General features: G+C 35.3%; 1 protein-coding gene across 1 annotated transcript in view; it reads right to left on the reverse strand.

Moving 5' to 3' along the window:
- Positions 1–1,377: 1,377 nt before the first annotated feature.
- The window catches only part of mRpL20 (mitochondrial ribosomal protein L20), a 34,465-nt gene continuing 15,518 nt past the window's right edge, over positions 1,378–20,324 (reverse strand). Inside the window, exons 3-5 of the mRNA XM_090387660.1 lie at positions 15,897–15,974; positions 6,949–7,014; positions 1,378–1,546 (exon numbers count right to left, since the gene is read on the reverse strand). Of these exons, the coding sequence (XP_090243786.1) occupies positions 1,442–1,546; positions 6,949–7,014; positions 15,897–15,974 (249 nt within the window). The 3' untranslated portion in view covers positions 1,378–1,441. The remainder of the gene's footprint in view (positions 1,547–6,948; positions 7,015–15,896; positions 15,975–20,324) is intronic.

The following is a 20,324-nucleotide window of genomic DNA, read 5'->3' on the forward strand; positions in this document are numbered from 1 at the left end:
CCTACCAAGATATAAAAGTGAAAAAGTAGATAAAAGTGACCAATATAAATCTATTGGTCACTTTTATCTACTTTTTCACTGAAAGTAACAATCTGCTTATTTATATCATCAGATGTTGGAATTAAAATCATGCATCACACTCTGAATGATCCTTCATATTTATAGCAAAGTTCTTACAGTTATCAGCATTATGCAGAAAAGTATTTTGTTTATATTTACTGTTCTGCAGACTTGTCCCTCTGCTTTTCCATTCCTTTGAGAAGTTTCAGAATAATTCAAAATTAATAGAAAGAAAATGGAATTGGGTTGTTTAAGAAACAGTTTAGGCCATGGGGTATCAGTATGTTGAACATGAAAGCCATGTACTCTAGGCTAGTTACAAGGAGTAAAACTAAAGTTTATGGAAGAAATCTCCATTATTTGTTATTAATGTTATATTAGTCTGTTCAGTTTCTGTATTAATCCATATTTTAGAAAGTCTTTAATCCAGCATTTTGTCATTCTAAAACAGCTGATCTGGAAAAATTCCTGTGGAGGGACTTTTTGGTTTAATATAGTAGCACTTGAAACAATTACTGTGCTATTATATATAATACAAATAGTATAAAGTAATATTGGTACTTTCAACAAAAATGTAATTGTTTTTTTGCATGGTGGTTTTGAGATGGCCACAAAGGAACAGTTATTGCTATGTTGGATTTTCTTAATGTTAGAATTTGCATTTAAAAGCAAAACAAAGAAAAATGTGGCAAAATGCAGATACATGGTCCAGAAAATCCTATGATCTGTGGCAGACCATTTGTAAGATTACTGTATGGTTATAGTGAGACCAATGATAAAATGTAACAATTAACTTTAGGTATACAGTTGTTTTATTCTTTTCTTCTCAAATACATTTTAAAATGCATTAATGTTTAGCATTATAATTTAACACTCCAGTTGTCATCCCACTTTCTGTACTTGGCATTGGTAAAATACAGCGATCCTACAGTTGCACCATTTATGTTTTCTAACTGATTTTGGCAGCTTCATAATATTCATGTAAAATACATAATATAAAAAAATTTTTTTAATGAAACATATTTCATTTAAAAAAATAATGACAGCTGGAGAGTTACAATTAACTAACTCTCCAGCTTTCAAATTTTGCATTACAAAAATTGATGCATCTTCTATATTTAGTGATAATACTGTCTCTCTTTGTGTAATAAGATTTCTATGTACAAAAAGAATATTTTGTGAAATGTATCTAATTGTTCAGCCTATTTTTGTACTTTTGAATGATGTAAAAATTTATGAATTCACAAATTTTTTACAATGTAGCTTTTTTTTTTAAATGATAACAATGACAATAAAAAGAGTTCAATTTTTTTTATTTATTCAAGCAAAATAAGATAAACATCACATAATTAAACTGGAACAATCTTGCAAATTAGTTTCATTACAACATTCCTCTGGTAATGACTCCTCCTGGGGTGGGTTTAAATGCAACTTCTATTCCAACTGGATCCAGGTGACTTTTCATTCGTGCTATTTCTGTCAGAGCCTAATCGTAATAAAATCAGATAATTTTAAATCTAGATAACTGAATTTAAGCATATTCAGTGCATATTTTATATTAGAATCTTAAAAAGATCTACAAATGGTATCGATTTGAAAATGTTTCAAGGCATTTGCCTATTTTTGCAGTATCCTCAATTCCTCGCACAATAAGTAAATACTAATACTACTCTAATAGTGAGTAGTTACTTTTAGCCCTCAGAACAGCCAAATCATCAAGGTGAACTCCACAGAGTGCATTTTACAAGGCAATGACTAAAGCATCTCCTAGTTTCCTCAGATTTTATGGAGACAAATCCTTGTCACAGACAACTTATTCCACAAATACCAAAATCAGGTAGTAGTAGTGGCAAATGATGCAAGAAGACAAGCATATATAGCATCAGCAAAAAAATGATATAGTAACTACAGGCTAATTAAGCATAATAAGGTCATTTTCATACTCCTGGGTCTATTTCCTCCTAAATTACCAGGAGGATAAATTGTAAGTATAAGGGATGTACCTGGTTGGAAACTTTCAAGTAGGCAGTAGTATTCCCAGTGATCCACCAACATCAGCAGTGCCACAAACTCTTCACACCAGCACAAGCCTGCAGTGTTGATGGCACAATGCATCCACTAATTCATTCTGCACTTTGTGTCCAGTGTAATAAATAGCAAAATCAAAACCTTCGACGGTAAGCTCTACTACACCCTGATGTGTGTAAACAATAATCTTATAAACTACAATGTTAAGAGTACTTACTGAATGTTCCTTGCAGACAATCAATTATTTCCTAGCAGAATCTACAGAAGCACGATAACTGAGACAAGACCTAATTCGAAATGGAACCATTACACACACACTTGGGTGGTACTGATAGTGCATCAACATTATAATCCTATTTTTTTTAGGGTGAAATTTCACGAGGTACAACAGTATAAACCAAGTATATAAAAGTGGGTTGCAATTGTTTTATGTTTAATCATTATGCACGTGACCTGGTTATCAGAGAAACGCAAAAATGAAGAGCAATCCACAAAAATTTATTATATTAAAATTCTTTTCTGTACTTTTCTGGTATTTCACAAAAATGAAATAAGTTGTAATCATAAATCACAGATTGCATTATAATACCATCTACAGTAGCAGGTGAAACAGCTGTTGAAGTGACGTAAGTACTCTTATACAATTTTCACTTTTTGGAATATAGTGACTTTCCAGAATGCCTGTATTATCTCATTTCAATGAATGAATATCTGATTAAAGTTTCCAAATTATCCCCCCCCCCAAATTTGCATTGGAACCAATGTATTATGCTCTCTTTAACAGAGAGCATAATACAAGGGCAACCGAAAGTAATGTCTCATTCAAAAGTTATTGACTATAGAAAACAAATTGTGTAGTTCGACTTGTAAGCTCTTTCTCAAAAAAAATTTTTTTTTATGGCGATACTAAACAGGAAAGGTATGGTTGAAGGTTAAGAGGGTGGAAGATACTTGATATTGAGCATGAATATCTGTAGATTGCAATTTTTAGGAAATGCATACAAAATAAGGTTGTTTCAAAAAACAAGTGGAAGGGATTAATGAAGAAAGCAGTGGCATACAGAAATTTTTTTTCTGGTGATGAGGGAAGGGGGTTTCCACATTAGTAACTGTTACAAAGATCAACACGACAATACACTACTTGCACAGGCTACTGCTGCACGACCACTGTAATCTTTGCACTTTTATTATTTTCTGTTTCTTCTATTCCTATATGTATTTATTATGTCTCTTAACACCTACTTTTGGTGTCTGTAATTTTATTCTTCTTTCTTCCTTCCTTTTTTCTCTATTTTTTGGGTGAATGAGTGTGAAAATGTCTGGCTCTGTGCACATGCTGGCACCAGTACTCCTGGTGTAGGATAATACGAATATCAATCATTTTGGATGTTCACGTAGTTGTGGCCCGCCTGCTCATAGTGTAAAGGGGTGCTTCCTGATATTTGTTGCCTTTCAACCATGACTTGTGCACCAAGTGGCAATAAATACTAGACTCTTCTCTGGTATCTTTTGACTCCCATTCCTTTGCCCCAGTTGTCTAGCAGAGTTTACTCCACCTAATAATTTTGAGGTTGCCTTCCTCTATGCTTCAGTATTTCTTACTATTTCCCCTCACTTGACTTTCATATTCCCCACTCTATCTGGGTTTTTTTTTTTTTTTTAGGTCCTGTCACTGAAAGCTCAGGCAGTTAGGTGGCAAGAACTGTCAGAGAATAAGGAGCAGCCTGGCTTACCTCCTAGTGGTGGGTACAGGTAACATGGGGTCCCATTAGGGGGTGGTTCCTGCTGTCAAAAGCCAGACAACAACAGAACCCAACATAATACTTATCACATACAGTACTTTTGCCTGGCTTTTACGGAGTACTGTATACTTCACAAGAGTACTTATGGCACATTGTGGGAAACCACTGGTGGCACCACTTCCCAAACACTATGCTTCCTGGTAGCAGTGGCCAAAAACAACATAACACATACACTGAACAAACATAGCAGTACACACACTTTGGGTTTTTCAACAGAGTTCTGTCATGCAGCAATGGATTTTCAAATACCACTGCTGTACCGAGTTGCTATCTGACTGGCCATAGTACAAAGTGTGATGAGCTGTGCATTCTGAAATGCCTCTTCAAATACCACTGCTGTACCAAGTTGCTATTTGACTGGCCATAGTTTTTTTGTTACCCTGCACAAGTCTTGTCAGCTTCTCTCTCATCAGTGAGCTGTTTCCAGCCACAAGATTGCCACTGGTTGGATGTTATTTGGTTACTGGACCAACCTTGCTACATCTAAAACAAAAGTCATTTGTGAAAACCCTATTAGGATTCAGTTTCCACGATATCCATACCAGTGCACCTGGCACAGGCTACCATGCCGTGTTCAAAGTGGCTTAAATCTTCTGTCATGTCCATACTTGCACTGACACAAAATATTCTGTAATCAAGTAACTAGGGGGGGGGGTAGGCAAGCTAAGGCACATTATGAGAATGTCCTTGACTAAGAATGCAAAGAAAAGTACCAGAGGATTCTTTGCCTATATTAACTTATGTTAGAAGGAAAGGAGAAGGAATGAATCTCATTAGCCCACTAAATATGAATGGCTTAACTTGTTCAAGTTTCTGACAAACTAAATAAATATTCTGCATCCACACTCACTCATGAAGTTTTAGTGATGGGAATACAAGAAGTAAACTTAGTTATTATTTAAAGTGATTAAATGATTTTTGTAACTGAGAAGCAGAAGAGAATTTGTTGAAGCTAAAAGTAAATAAGGCACCTGGGCTGATGGGATCTATTCAATTATATTTAAAGCAGCAGCAAGAGAGGTAAGCAGGTCTTTGGCCATAATTATGAGAGCATTCTTGAATTCAGGGGAAGTCCCTGTAGATGTGCAAATCTCTCCTATTCACGTGGGGGAATCAAAGAGCAAAGCAAGTAATTACAGACCAATAATTACTTGCCCTCTGTTCCAGAGAAAATAATGGAGACAGTGATTAAAGAAGTACTGCTGAATAATCTTGACAAGAATGAAACTGCACCAGAAATCACAAGGATTTGTTAAGGGGAGATTTTGTCTGACCTATCTGATCAGCTACTATGATGTGATAAAAAAAAAAAAAAAAGGAACTGGATGCAAAAAAAATACTGACATTATATGCTTAGATTTCAATATTGACACGAAAGACTGCTGTACAAATCAGAACAGTGTGGCACTAAGGGAAAGTTACTGCTATGGATAAAGAGATGGTGAGTGGCAGAGTGTAGTTATAAATGGACACTGCTCTCCTTGACCTAATGTTATTATGGAGTCTCTCGGGGTTCAGTGCAAAATGTTTTCAAGATTTATGACTATACTTTTTTTTGCTCATGCTGTATAAGCTTACTGTCCAAGTTTGAAGATGAATCAAGGTATACTACTGCAACAAGACCTAGAAAAATTAAGCAGACTGAGAAATGGCAATTGAGATTTAATACTGAAAAAATGCAAATTACTGTATATGAGCAACAGTAATACCAGAATAACATACCAATTAGGTGAAACAGATTTAAGGATAATTGTACAGTCTGACATGAAGATTTCTAAGCAATGCAGACAGGCTGCTAGGACAGCTCATGGGTTTTGTCAATGATATACAGGAATTTTTCCAGGAGGTATAAGAATAGAAGTATCATTTTAAGAAGGATGTGAATCTCGTGGAATGGGTACAGCGAAGAGCAACCAGACAAACTGCAAACTGTAGCACTTGGTAACTAAGTGTCTTAGAGATCTGATAGAAGTGTTTAAGATATTAAATGAATTTAGTAAACTAAATGCTGATGACATCCTTTACTCTTTCTCATACAACTCACTCAACTTAAGTGGATATATAAACTTAAAATTGAAAAAGTATGAGAAATGGGTAGTGTGAATAAATTTAAGGAAGATTTAGACAAATTAGTGGAGGGCAGATGTAGATGAGTTGGGTAGTGTTTTTTTTTTTTTTTTTTTTTTTTGCTCATGCTGTATTAGCTTGTTTCCTTGCATTATCTGCCACTATTCACACTAAATGTTGTCACTAAAAATACTGTTTCTGCATAAACAGTGAATTTCAGATAAATCTAATTTAAGATAATGAATAATCATCTGTAACTAACTTGCATATCAATATCAAAGTGTGATATGTGGCTAGTAATTTTTTTGGCTAAGGTAAAGAAAGCCAACACGGGAAACTTTTACCGGTCAAAAGCATTTCCCAGTACTGAAGCTTCTCCCTGCATTCTCGGTAAACAGATGGTGTAGTGGCAGTAGAAGTCGATAATGATGTATTGATTAATTTTTTCTTATTATTAAAAGCAGATTATCGGAGTTCATGAGTGGGCTGAAATTTACTTATGGGTACACCCTTCACAGACTGCCTCAGTATTAGGATGTTTATTCCCCCTTCCTGCTGTTTTAACCCGATACGAAAATGACTTCTACAGACAGTGCGTGTTATCAGTAGTTGCAGTAGAAGTCGTTTTCCTATCGCCTTAAAACAGCAAGAGGGGGGGGATAAACACCCTAAGACTGAGGAAGGGTGTACCCGTAAGTAAATTTCAGCCATGAAGGCATTAATTAGTTTTTTCTTATTATTAAAAGCAGATTATATTGATTAAAAAATAATCAATGCATCGTTATCAACTTCTACTGCCATTACTGATAACATGCACCATCTGTTTACCAAGAATGCAGGGAGAAGCTGCGGTACCAGGAAATGTGTTTGACCGCTAAAAGTTTCCCATGGTTCTCGTGTTGGCTTTCTTTACCTTCACCATTTTTTTTTTTTTTTTTTTTTTGTTTCCTTTTTTTACTGAGTTATCTATTTCACTGGAATCAGGAATTACCTTGAAAGTTCTTGGTTCCCACACAGCAAGTTCTGAAAGAACCTTGGTATTCAGGAGGATGTTACACTACAAAAAAGTTGGAAAAGAACTGTTATTTTTGTAGTGTGAGCATAGTATGTGATGTGTTTTATTAGCTACCCTTACACATTTATAGCAGTATGAGCCATTATTCATTAACTGTGACAATCATTAATAAGTCACATTCAATATGTACAAAGTATTTTATATAAAACAATAATTTTAAATTTTTAAAACCATAACATATAGTTTTACACATGAATCGCATAAAAACCAGTGTGCATTTTTTACTCCACATCCAAATAATTTTTTTTTTTTTTTTTTTTTTAAAGAAAGGAAGTTTGAATTGGTATCAAAATCAAGAAAACACATTTTTAAGAACAAATTCTGTAATGGAAAAGAATTCAGAAATGTGGTAGACCAAATTTGGAGCAGAAAGTTACAGTATAATTTCTTGCTTGCATTTGCTATAATTTTTTTTGCTTGCATGAAGGACCACAGTTTTTTAATGGTTTACCTGGATACCCCTAGGAGAAAGCACCTCATTACATAGATCAGTTCAGCACATAGCATCACCATAGCATTGTTCATACTAAAAAATAATCAGAAATCAAGAAGGCCCAAGTGTGCTCAAATATTGTATGATCTGCATTTGTGTGAGGACTGAATATGTGAAAACTGTAACTGATGTACAAGTTAGTGCAAAAGCATCATGTTATCTGCTGAGAATAAGTAATGTTCAGCTGAGACTAAGTAATAAGTAAACTCATTGTGAAGGCATTCACAATATGAGATATACTTAAAACGATGAGATGCCTCTTTCAGCTGTTTTAGAGTTTGCTGCTTACTAACATGATGCCTTTGCCCTAACTTGTATGGCAAAAGTTACTATTCTAATGGAACTCCTTCCTGGAAGGAGATCCATTAGAATAGATTCTATGCACTGATTCCAATAGTCTGAAACTTTTGAAAGCATTCTTGATAGGCTTCTTTTGGAATTGCTAAAAATCCTATGTTGTGTTCTGAATAATTTCCTCAGTCACTGCACAAGAAATTCCTTAAAGGAAAACATTGAGCACTCAGGGGCATCGTCATGATGCAAGCATCAATTTCCTAAGGCCTTCTTTTTCACCCATTTTCTCTGAACAGTTATCATGCAATCTTTGTAGAACACCTATAATTTATCTGCAATAATGACGGAAGCAGTGTGGGTCAGCAGCAACACACTGATGAAGATCCCAATACCACTACTCTGATCATCAGTGAAGATGTTATTGTTATTTGGTTTTTTTTTAGAAGCATTAGCAACTAAGGCCATATTGCTCTGGGGATATGCGTTGGTCATTCCCTGACCTTTCCGCACCCTCCGTATTTGGTGGTCACGGGCTCGAACCACGGTCTAATCAAGAAGCGCGTGCTATGCGCTGCTGCTCCTGCCCACAGAGGTGCCTCCAGTGAAAATGCATGATGAACTTGGCCAAAATGCACTGCATTCCAACATCTTGTGCATTGACATTCTCGGTATAAGAAACATCAGTTTTACTAGTGACCTGATAGATCACAGTGAAATGATCGCTCATTTACATTTGTGTGTGCGCACATGTATGCACACATGGAGGAAAAGTGGGACAGCAAATGATTACTAATTTTATCGTGATTACAAAGATCACAGGTAATGTATGATTGTCAGATATTCATTTCACTCTGTTGAATTTAATTTAAATGAACAGCTTTATCTGTAAAGGCTCATGATCAACAATAACTGCATTACACTAAGTCTAAAAAAAAAGTCCTTGAACATTATGTTTGGTGGAGAGTGATAAAAGCAGGGAGGTGAACATGTCCTGAAGAGTCTGACCAGACATGCTAAACATAATATCAGGGGGCCACTGGGTACATCTAACGAAAAGGGTTTGGTTTGGGTTTCTCTGTCACATCAGCAACAAAGGCCAGGATGAGTTAAAAGCAATAAAAACAAGGTATTCTGGTGACCTATAAGGACAAGTCACCATATCAAAAGAATACATATATACATAATATAAATATATATACATATGTGTGTAAAAGTGATGTGTGTGTGCGCGCGCACATGTGTGTAAAAGTGATACAAGTATAATATTGTTGCACATGGAAGACTGCTACACAAATTGGAGCAGTGTGACATTGGAGGCAAATTGCTGCTATGGATAAAGGGGTGGTTGAGGGGGAGAAGACAGAGAGTGGTAATCAATGGACACTGCTCATCGTGGACTGATGTTATTAGTGGAGTCCCTCAGGGCTCAGTGTTGGGTCCATTATTGTTTTCTGTATTTATAAATGATATTGATGATGGTATATCGGGCTTAATGTCAAGTTTGCAGACGATACAAAGGTTGGCAGGGTTGTCAAGGACACTACTGACACTATGCTGCTGCAACAGGATCTGGAAAGGTTGAGCAGATGGGCTGAGAGGTGGCAAATGAAGTTTAACATTGACAAATGTAAAGTACTACACATGGGAAACAGCAACCCCAGAGCAACGTATCAACTCTGTGGTACTACACTGACAGTGGTAGAGAATGAAAGGGACTTGGGGGTGGTTGTGCAGGCAGATATGAAGTTCTCTGAGCAGTGCAGATGGGCTGCAAGAGTAGCTCATGGAGTATTGTCAATGATATACAGGAATTTTTCAAGCAGGGATAAGGAGGTGATTATTCCATTGTATAAGGCGATGGTCAGGCCACACCTAGAGTACTGTATACAGGTCTGGAGGCCTCATTTCAAGAAGGATGTAGAGCTGCTGGAACGAGTACAGAGAAGGGCAACAAGATTAGTGAATGGAACAAAGGGGTGCTCTTACGAAGAAAGGCTTAAGTTTTGCAAATTACAGTGTCTGGAGACTAGGCACCAGCGAGGTGATCTGATAGAGGTGTATAAAGCCTTGAATGGTTTAAGCATGCTCAATGCTGATGGGATTCTTCCTCTAGCTCAGAAAAATCACCTGAGAGGGCATAAATTCAAATTGAGGAAAGACAGATGTAGGATAGACGTGCGGAAATTTGCCTTTAGCCAGCAGGTGGTTGGTTGGTGGAACAGACTTCCATCCCTTGTGGTGGAGGTTGATAGCCTAAATAAGTTTAAGGCTCAGCTGGACAGGTATTTTGAACGAACAGAGGGGTGAAGTGGAAGTGGGTTTTTTTTTTTTTTTTTGGCTGATGCTGCATAAGCTTGCTTTCTTGCACAAATGCCTCTACTAATGCTAATTTTTATAAGTCTTTTGGTCAATCATGCCAAAGTGGCTAGTGAACAACCAGAAAAGTGGAAACTGTTCATAAGAACAGTTTGCTAACAAAAATATGGAACAATTAACTTCACCTTAATGTATTTTATCTACTTAAGCAGTTTGGGGTTTTTTAGTATTACAGTTTTCCATATTAAATACACTGGGATAAGTGTAAAGATTTTAAAAAGGGAAAAGCTTCTGATGTGTGATCACTGTCATATAAAATGTAACTGGGTGTATAAAGGTCAGGTGTATAAGGGATGACTAAAAACAGTAAAATATGACAGGCTGTTAAAATGGTGTCACAGCTCCCATACACAGGGGGTCATCAGCTATCAACAAAAAGGAATGTATGAGATGACTGTGTCCTAGACACAAGTAAGGACAACTTTCCCTTTGATTACTGCACAGACTAGATCACCAGTTTGATTACAGGCTTGATCTGATATAATTTGTTTGCTGTCCATGCCATGACTTGTCAGTAGTCTGTAAAAAGGACTAACAGGCTATGACTGTTCTGGGTTTGTGCTGATCTGGCTGCAGAATCAGCCAGATAATTACCCCTTATCTCAATATGGCTTGGGATCCAGCAGAAGCAGATATCAAACAAACATTCAGAAAGTGAATGCAGCATCTGCTTGTACCCAACACAGAACTGGATGAGAATTGTTATCCCAAATAAAAGTTTGTAATGCACTTAAAGAATTGATATATACTATACGCCTTTGATAACTGTAAGTTTTAATGTGGTCCAAGGCCAACTCAGTAGCATATAACTCTGCTGTGTGTATACTGTATTCGTGGGGAATCTTTCCAGATAAAGCAGTACCTGAGAATATGGCAGAAAATCTCACAGATGATTTCAACTCTGAGCAATTGGCAAACACAGATCAGATTATTCTGCTTGATGGAGCAGCATAGAAGGATTAGTACCAGTCCCAGGAGGAAACTCAACAGATATCCATGCAGTGAAGGTTTGAATGCTTCAAGGCAGAACTTGTTCACAATGGCTTACATATGATAATGGGTTCTTGGAAAATCGGTTTGTTTGTTATTTGGTTTTTAGGAGCATTAACAACTAAGGCCATATTGCTCCAGGGATATGCGGTGGTCCTTTCCATATTTGGTGGGCAAGGGGGTTGAATCCCAGTCTAATCAAGAAGCATGTGCTACGCACTGCTGCTCCTACCCACCTGGCTACGGAGGCACCACCAAAATGTTAAACTCTGGAGAAATGAAATTCATGCTCATGGCATGTGCCAAATAAAAAAAAAAAAAAAAACTTAAAATAGCACTCTGATTGATGTAAATATGAATTTTAATATTCCTTTGGTATATTTTTGATTTTTGGTCTGCACCCGATTTTGTTGTAATTTGATAAGTAGCACACCTCTTAAAAAAAAAAAAAAAAATTAGACCTGAGAAGCATTGTGTATACTTACGTGCCAGGTCATGTAACAACAGGCTTAAGCATTTGTTGAGAACACCACGAGTTTGTAATAAAAGTGAACATTAACAAATGGGAAAAATTACTTCTAAAGGAATGTGATATCTAAAATTTAATTTCCATTTTGATTTCATATCTTACATGTCACTGTTTCAGTTTGAAATGTGTTAGCTGAATTATAATTTTTTGGTGGATAATGTAATTCAGATTACAAGTTTCTGGTCAATTATTGTTATACTATTTTCAGAGGTCTTTATATTCTGCACAGTAATCATCCAAGTGGAATTCTTATTTTAATTTTTATACAACTTGCCATTATTTTAGTGCTAGTGTTCAGCTAGCACAGCTTAGCACAACAAATATGGCAATTGCCAATGGGTCAACAACAAGACAAAATATCCAAACACATTGTACTTCAATTCAGCATGTAGTCATCATTATTATCCACAATACTGAAAAAATAAAATTGTAACCCTTTATAATTACATCAGCTTACAGCATTATTCATTTCATTTGCAAATTTATTGTCAACTTGTGATCTAATTTATATATATACAGTGGACCCCCACTTTATGATTGGTTCACTGTACAATCAAATCACTTTACGATGGACTCTCCATAATAAAATACAATATAAGCACTGGTCATTGTAATCACATTTGTGAATTGAATTTTAATTCTATTAAACAGTGATTTTAATAAGCGAAAATAGGAGGAATATTATCCATGAGCTAAAAAAGTAGATATAAAGAACAAATTTACACTTTATTACCTTACCAATTAACAAAATTAAATAATACATGAAAATTGGGAAGAATATTTTCCACAGGTTAGCAAAATAAAAATAAATTCACGCTTACATACATAGCTTAATTAATACTGTAATTTTAATTTCAGTTTTGGCATTCCATGAATTCCTCCAATATGGTGGCCCTTGTTTATTTTAGTCACATCTATTTCACATTTGAGGCTGTTTCAATCTTTACTTTCTATTTATAAAATTTATATTTTATAAATAGAAAGTAAATTATAACCTTACTCTGCCTTTCCTTTGCATTTGTTCTTCCATTTGCCTTTATTTTAAACTTTTTCACTTTCTCTCTCGAAATTTTTTCAGGCTTTACATGTATTTTTCTTATCTTTCTACTTGAAATGAGGGCCAAATTTTGTTTTTAGGTTTGCTTGTGATTAGAGTATTTGCCTTCTCTGGCTGCAGTTGTACCACTTTATGCAAGTATCTATGCAGTTATCCTTCAATTTTTTTTTGGCTTTCTATTTCATCTAATTTCATTCATTTTAAAATTTTATTAACTTTATTTTCAAATTTTATATATCTGTTTCGTACCTTTTAATTTGCCACGGTGCACATAGTTTGATATTGTGCCTTTAGGTTTGCATGGGCAGTGGAAATGATTTCATAATATCCTGATTTGTTCTTGAACTCTGACACACTGCATGTCTAGTTACTGCTGTTGATTCACACAGTTTGTGTGGTTGTCAGTGTCATTGCTTCATGAAAGAAAGTACTGTATCTATACTCCTTATCAATCTGTTTTATAGATGGCCATTAACCCTTTTCTAATTCTTGATTTTAATATTTTCTTTATTTGTTTTTAATGGTTTGATTGGATTTCCAGAAACACTATGACAGTTTCATTTATATTGATGACTTTCCTCAAAGAAATAATAGACAATCAAATTAAAGTATTTTTATACTGCTTGATTTTTATGTTTTCTTATGTTGTTTTGGGTTTTACAGGTGTCTGCCATATTTATGTAAGGCAGACACCTGTAAAAGTATGCTCTTCTCTTTTAATAGTCTTTTCTGATTATACAGGAACAACCATTCTTCGATATTTTGCGTTTAGGCTTGCATATACCGGGAGCCTTTACTTTTTTCAAACTGCAGTAGCACCACTTTGTGGAAGACTCTTCGCAGTAATGTGCTCAATTTACAGCAAAACATACTGATAGGCAGCTGTAACACTTAACAGCATTATCCCATTGCATTTTTCAGCAGAATTTCCTATCTGGTATAAAATTGTAAGACTGAATTGCTTATCTTCAGTTGATTACACCACAAATGCCTTCATATATTTTTTTTAAATATCAGGCAATCAAATTACAACTGTAAAAATCTTATTCATTTAGTAGTGCAAACTAAAGCTATCACAACTGCATTATAAAAAATAAAAAAAAAAAGGAAAGTTTTATCTCGCCTATGCCTAGGATACTTGTATTATTCAAACTTATTGAGCTTCATGGAAAAAAATTATGGCTGAAATTTGATAATTTCTACACAATTTAGAAATTGGGTAGGAGCAGCAGATGGTGAAGATAGCAAGGAGTGGATATCAGCTGACCTGAAACCAAATGAGCTGAGATGAAATAAGTCAGAAAGACTTATTTCACATTTTTGTTATTAATCGAATCTTAAAATTGCAACTCAGATTAACAACAAAATTAAAATTATTTTGAATTCCAGACTGAGTGAAAATTATAAACAACACTTAAATGAGCTAGAGTAAAATGACATACAAACTGGCATATGAAATTGACACAATTTCTTAGGAAACATTTAAATGTTTCTTAAGATATTCATTTATTCATTGTTACAAACATAAAATTTTATACTTAGATTCTTGGAAAATATTCTTATTTTACTACATGTTCAACATATCCTCACTTTGATAAATGAGTTCCTGAAGGCAAACACCAATGCTTGCAATAATGAAATATATCTTCAACAATTTCACAATGACACAATTGAATAATCATGGCACTCGAGATCAAAATTATTCATGACTCAGATTTCCTATTGAACAACTTGTCTTTCAAGAAATTCCATGAGAAAGTCACATGAGTTCAGGTCAGACCTGAGAGATGGTAAAATTCACCCACACCTGTGATCAAGGTATGATAACATGCAAAGGCCAATTACTTATAATAATTCTGAAGTTACTAAAACTACATCTGGACCAAAAACTCCAGCTCTCCTCCTTTACCTTTTGCCAAATACAATGGGAAACCAGTTAACATGAAAGTGTATAAGGTAAAATACTTGTTACACAAAATTTATGTTTTGTCGGCTCTAGCACTGCTGTTTTTTGGTGTATAATTATTTGTTCCAGAAGAAAAGAATAGCACAGCAATATTTAACATAAATTTTAGGTTTTAGAAATAATTCAATGTGAATTTCATCTGATACTAATAAATATATGGTGCAATAAACAACAATAAGCAATCCACAAGAAATGGGTCATAGCAACGATATAAAGCTTTTTCCTACTGTTCAATGCCAAACAATGATATAAAACATCTGTTCAACTTCCTTGCAATTTTAACTCATAGTACCTTTCAAGGAAAGTCAGATCTTCAATTATCCGATAAAGAACTGGTAATTAACAAGAAGAGTGACTGAAGTACAAATTGTTGCCTTAATGCCACCTGTATTTGTGGCTGTAAACAGAGTTAAAAAAATCAATTGAAATATGTTTTATCTAAAGTTCTTAAAAATACACCATACACAAAATGTTTTCAGTATATACCCAACTAGGGAAAAAAATATGTCAAAAGTAAAATTCAAAAGATTACAGAGTGTGTGTTGTTTGGTTTTTAGGAGCATTGGCAACTAAGGCCATATTGCTCCGGGATATGCGGTGGTCGTTCCCTGACCTTTCCGCATCCTCCATATTTGGTGGTGACGGGCTCGAACCCCAGTGTAATCAAGAAGCGTGTGCTATGCACTGCTGCTCCTTCCCACCTGGCTACGGAGTCGCCAAAAGATTACAGAAAAAACCTACAAAACTGAATATGATATTTGTGCATTACAGTTATTGAATGAATTTATACAGTTATTGAATGGGGAGGGGTAAATACATAAATGTCTGCAATGTACAGCACTATAAGCTTCTATTTGGGCATCTGCATATCCTAACTTGCTAAATACAATACAACTATTGATGCAGCCAAGCCAAATTTAAATTCAAATATTTATGGAAATTATTTCCACACCTTTAAAAAAAAGCAGTTACTGCATGCTACTAATACTCTAAATAACCTCCTAAAATTGTTTCCACTCATTATATTATTAGCAATGTATATTAATCTAATTGCAAGCCAATGCAGCCTGGATGTCCTGGAAGAAACATGATAATATATAATAGCAAATAAAGAAAAATTAAGTATTCATTTCATTCTTAAAATCAAAATTATATTTACCTTCATCATATTTCCTATTAGAACATCACCGCTGGTATTCACTTCCTCACAGCCTGCATAAATTCTCTCTCTCCACAGCTGTCCAATTATGCAAACACACACACACAAAAAAAAGAAAAAAATTATTACAAAGAAAATTATAATTTCAAATATAAAATCTATTGACATATGAACTATAAACTTCTGAATGTGGTTGGAATCAAGCAGGAAAAAATAAACCTGCTAATCTGAATTGATGTACAGGCTGGTACTGGAGTTTGAAGTCATAAAACAGTTTTCTTATCAGTTAGTGATGGATGAACCCTAATGGGAAAATACTGTAAGCAAAATGGAATACACTATTGAGAAGCATGTTTTTTACTACAAAAAGTTTTTTTTATCAAACTGGCAGTTTTATTAAAAGTGCAGTGTTAATTTAAAGTAAGATTTGGTTACAGAAAAGGTCCACAAATACCAAAAATTAAGGTTAGTAAATAATTTGAATAGTTTAGTTCTATGTTAAGTTCTGTAATAAGAAGTGTGTTGGCAGAAAAAAGTCCTATACACAAGCAAAATATTTCTTGTGTACAGAAAACAATTATTTGCAGCCCAAGGAAATCTGAAACTGTGCGTAACAAGAGCTGGGTTTAAACCAACATTCACAAATGCAATTCACCTATTGTGAATCATTCCATCAATATCTGGAAAACAATACAATGCAATAAATGAAACTGCAACAAAATAATGCAATGTCAAGTTATTTATCACATATGGTTCACTGGCAAAGCACACTTCCAACTTAGTGGCTACATCAATAAACAGAATAGGCATGTGTGGAGCAGTGAAAGCCCCATGCAGTCATAGAGATGTCTTTGCATCCTGAAAAATGCAGTGTAGTCCACAATTTCATCAGCTGGAATCATACCACAAATTTTCCTAAATGACAATTAATATGGAATTGAATGGTCTTGGACATCATACTTGCTGTATCTGAATGCTGGTGATCATTACCTGCAGGAATTTCTGAAGGACAGTAACTAGAAAGATAATCCACATGTGGTTAAAGAATTGAAAAAGTGAAATCACAGCTAGAGAGCATCTCCAAAGAAACATGGTTTCATTTATAGTAAAATTCCATTGATGTCTATGACTGGTTTGTATGTATCCAAACACAAGGAAGGGGATGAAACACATTGGTCCACTTGATATCGACGGTTCAACTGTTGATGGTGATCCTGCTCAGGTTGCTGACAAACTGAATAAGTATTTTCTATCTACATTCACGCATGAGAAATTCTTTAGAGAAGTGAATGCCAGAAGTTTATCAAACTCCAACAGGAAGCTAAATGATTTTGTGATAACTGAAAAAAGGAAAGTGGAAGAGAAACTATTGAAGTTAAACATAAAAAAAAGGCACCTGGGGTAGAGAGGATCTATCCAGTTGTAATTATGAGAGCATATTTGTATTTAGGGCAGGACCCTGCAGACTGAGACTGAAGATGTGCAAATGTATTCCCAATTCACAAAGGGGATCGAAGGGTGACATGAGTAATTACGGGCCTGTTAGCTTAACTTTTGTTCCAAGAAAAATAATGGAGCCAATATATAAAGAAGTATTGAAGAATCATCTCTAGACAGGAATGCAGTTATACTTCAATAAGAGCATGGATTTGTTAAAGGGCAATCTTGTCTGACCAATTTGAATGGATACTATGATGAAGTGACAAAGGAACTGGATGCAAAAAATAATTTTGATATCATATTTACAGCAGACTCTCAATTCACCAGGATCAGATTAACTGGGACACTTCAAGACTCCAAATAAAAAATTTTGGCGAAGGTAAAGAAGCCTGCACGAAAAGCATGCAAAAGTTCAATGAAATTTACTGGTAAAAGTACTTTGCTGTAACAGCATTTGTATTGTTGCTCGCTCGGTAAACAGATGGTGGATGTTCTCGGTCAGGAGTAGAAATTGAATCCCATGGGACCTTTTTTTCTTTAGAATCACTGGTGGGCTAGTGGATAAATTGTTTATTAAGGAAAAAAAAAACAAAGGAAGCCCACACGAGAAGCACAGCAAACTTCGAAAAAGTTTACCAGTGAAACTACGTTACGAACATTTTTTTCAACACCAGAACTTCCAATATAACTCTGTTCATGATTCAATTAGTGATTCTAAAGAAAAAAGCTCATGTTACCCCCGACTCCACTTTGGGAGGGTTTCCAGCTCCCATGGGATTCAATTTCTACTCCAGCCCGATAACACCCACCGTCTGTTTAACGAGCAAGCAACAATACAAATGCCGTTACGGCAAAGTACTTTTACTGGTAAATTTCATTGAACTTTTGCATGCTTCTCGTGCAAGCTATCTTTACCTTAGCCAAAGTTTTTTTTAAAAAAAATCAACCAGAAATCATAAAATTCAAGTAATAAATAGAATAGATATAAACAGATGTTTTGCAAGTCATAAATAAGCGACAAGGAGTGGCATTATAAGTCATGATTGGGAGATTAACGTACCTATTATCCCACACAACCCCAACTGTCTTCACACCCACCACTCAAAAAAAAAAAAAAAAAAAAAAAAAAATTTAGTTTTTTTTAGTGTGTTGCGTGGATTGTTGTGTTCCGTCACACTGCAAAAAAACAAATTTGGTTTCATTATTTATGTCAGAGATGCCAAAAATTGTTTTATACTAAATATATATATATTTTTTGTTCAGAAATCGCAAAAATTATGGATAAATGCAAAAAGGTTGTGCTTTAAATTGAACAAAAAACTTGAAATTATTCAAAAGTTTGAAAATGGTGCATCTGTTAATTTTTTAATGAACCATTATAATGTTGGTGACCAAACCATACACGACATCGTAAAAAATAAAGGGAAGCATCGTACTGGGCATGTGATTTGTTTTTTATCTATCGCCATATTTTTTTCATAGGTTTCTGAACATTTTTCGATATTTTTGGATTAACCAGGAAATTAATTATATAGGATTTTTTTTTACCATCTATTCCAGAAAATCTAGAATCTGTTGTACTTGGATTTCAGGAAAGCTTTTGACACTTGTACATAAAATACTACTGTACAAATTGGAGCAGTGTGGCATTAAGAGCAAGTTACTGCTATGGATAAAGGAATGGTTAAGTGTGAGAAGACAGTGTCCATTGTTAACCAGAGTGGTTAACAAGGTATTTGGTTTTTTTTAGGCGCATTAGCAACTAAGGCCATATTGCTCCGGGATATGCGGTGGTCATTCCCTGACCTTTCCGCATCCTCTATTTGGTGGTGACGGGCTCGAACCCCGGTCTAATCAAGAAGCGTGTGCTACGCACTGCTGCTGCTCCTTCCCACCTGGCTACGGAGGTGTATGGTTAACAAGGACACTGCTCTTCATGGACTAATGTTATTACTGGAGTCCCACAAGGATTTGATGCTGAGCCCATTATTGTTTTTTATATTTACTAATAATATTGATGAAGGTATATCAGGCATAATGTCTAAGTGTGCAGATGATATGACAGTAATCTAGGAATGTTAGATTGTCATTAACCACCTCGCCAAAAAAAAAATCTAGAAAAATTGGACAGATGGGCTGAGAAATTACAGCTGAAGTTTAACATTGAGAAATGCAAGGTATTGTACATGAGCAGCAGTAATCTCAGATTACTGTACCAAATGTGTGGCACTAGTGGTGCAGACAGGCTGCCAAGCCAGGGCAACTCATGAGGGTTTTGTCAATCATATACAGAATACTGCTAGCAGGATCCCATGTACAAAGAAATAGTTAGGCAATACTTTGATTACTGTATTCAGATTTGGAGGCCTTATTTTAAGAAGGATATAGATCAGCTGGAACAGGTAAAGGGGGAGGCAATGAGATTGTCGAGGGGAAACAAATGGGTACTCTCAATCAATTGTTGAGGGAAACAAATAGATACCTCAATCAGATAACCTTGCAAGTGATCTGATCGAGGCGTTAATGGCTTTCAATGGGGCCCTGGTAGCCATGTTAGTATTAGCATTAATAGAGGCATGTGATGCAAGAAAGCAAGCTTATACAGCATCAGCCAAAAAAAAAAAAAAAAACCTTTCCATTTCACTGATCCATTCGTTCCAAATGTAAAAATGTCTGTCTATTTCTGCCTTGAATTTATAGAAGCTATCAACTTCCACAACAACAGATGGAAGTTTGTTTCAGCAACAGATGAAAGTTTGTTCCCACTGGCTAAAGGCAAATTTCTGCACATCTATTCTACAACTGTCTTTCCTCAGTTTGAATCTATGGCCCCTCAAAGTTTGTAATCTGAGCAAGAGGAAGAATCCTATCAGAATTGAGCCTGCTTAATCCATTCAAGGCCTTAAACACCTCAATTAGATCACCCCACAGGTACCTAGTCTCCAGACACTGTAATTTGCAAAACTTAATGCTTTCTTCGTAGGAGCT

The sequence above is a fragment of the Mastigoproctus giganteus genome, chromosome 13, assembly GCF_048544385.1.
Source record: "Mastigoproctus giganteus isolate SK-2022 chromosome 13, ASM4854438v1, whole genome shotgun sequence".
Classification (NCBI taxonomy): Eukaryota; Metazoa; Arthropoda; class Arachnida; order Uropygi; family Thelyphonidae; genus Mastigoproctus; species Mastigoproctus giganteus.